Source organism: Nothoprocta perdicaria, unplaced genomic scaffold (assembly GCF_003342845.1).
Source record: "Nothoprocta perdicaria isolate Ctin4 unplaced genomic scaffold, notPer1 scaffold_846, whole genome shotgun sequence".
NCBI classification, from domain to species: domain Eukaryota; kingdom Metazoa; phylum Chordata; class Aves; order Tinamiformes; family Tinamidae; genus Nothoprocta; species Nothoprocta perdicaria.
In genome coordinates, this window is record NW_020456139.1 from 11,854 (window position 1) to 13,132 (window position 1,279).

The 1,279-nt window shown below is 62.4% G+C and overlaps 1 protein-coding gene across 1 annotated transcript in view; it reads right to left on the reverse strand.

Moving 5' to 3' along the window:
* Nucleotides 1-821, reverse strand: part of NCAPH2 (non-SMC condensin II complex subunit H2) — a gene marked incomplete at its 5' end in the record, with an annotated part of 12,001 nt that extends 11,180 nt beyond the window's left edge. The window contains 2 exons of the mRNA XM_026052197.1: nucleotides 218-273; nucleotides 720-821. Of these exons, the coding sequence (XP_025907982.1) occupies nucleotides 218-273; nucleotides 720-821 (158 nt within the window). The remainder of the gene's footprint in view (nucleotides 1-217; nucleotides 274-719) is intronic.
* Between the last annotated feature and the right edge of the window lie 458 nt (nucleotides 822-1,279).

The following is a 1,279-nucleotide window of genomic DNA, read 5'->3' on the forward strand; positions in this document are numbered from 1 at the left end:
GGTGCAGCTCTATTTGCCCCCAGGTTGCACAGTCCTATTTGCCCCCAGGTGCAGCTCTATTTGCCCCCAGGTTGCACAGTCCTATTTGCCCCCAGGTGCAGCTCTATTTGCCCCGGGTGCAAACCTAACGGAGGGCACCCTTGCAGAGGGCACTCGGTTATCCCGATGCGGGGCCGGGCAGCGGGAGGCAGCCCCCCGCGCGCAGACCCCCACTCACCTCTTGTTGGAGATGAAGTCCAGCGCCTGGTACACCAGGGAATAGAGATACTCCACCTGGGAAGGACGGGCCGGCTCTCAGGGAAGGAGGGAAGAGCAGGGAGCGCGGAGCCGGCGGCACCAAGCGCTGCCTCTCCTTATCTCCGCGCTCTCCTTATCTCCGCGCTCTCCTTATCTCCGCGCCGGGCAGCTGGAGTCCGAGCACCGCTCATCCCTCATCCCGTTATCCCCCTTCCCGCTCCCGCCATTCCCAGCCCAGCTCTACGGAAGCAGCTCTTTGCTCCCAGCCTCAAGACAGCAACCTGCTCCCGCAGCAAGTGCTCCTTTTCCCAGCCTTCCCAATCTCCCCACGAGGGGTGGAATTCCGGAATTCCAGACCCACTCCCATTCACTCCAGTGATGCTTTTTGTGCCCGATCCTCCCAGGCCGAGAGCAGATTCCCGGCGCGGGCTCGGGGCTCCGGCTCGCACCGGTGCCGGTGCCGGGGTCCGCGGGTCTCCCACCTTCTTGCTGTAGACGCAGGCGGAGCCCTGGATCAGCAGCGCGGCCTCGATGAAGTTCATGGTGGTTTTGCCGCCGTCGAAGGAAATGCAGATGTGGTCCAGCTGCAAAACGCGCGCAGGAGGGCAGGGAACGCTGGAAAACGCGTGGAGAAAGGCGGGGAACACCGCACGGCGCGCGAGGTGAGGCGGGGAGCGCTGGAAAGCACGCGGGGGAGAGCGGGGAACGCTGGAAAACGCATGAGGGATGGTAAGGAAAGATGGAAAACGCACAGAGGAAGGCGGGGAACGCTGCACAACGCACGAGGGAAGGCGGGGAATGATGCACAACATATGGAGAAAGGCAGGGAAAGTTGGAAAACATGTGGGGGAAGGCAGGGAATGCTGCACAGTACCCAGAGGAGGGCAGGGAAAGGTGGAAAACACATGGAGGAGGGCAGGGAACGCTGGAAAACGCGTGGAGCGAGGCAGGGAACGCTGGAAAACACATGGAGGAGGGCAGGGAACGCTGGAAAACACATGGAGCAAGGCGGGGAACGCTGGAAAACACATGGAGCAAGGCA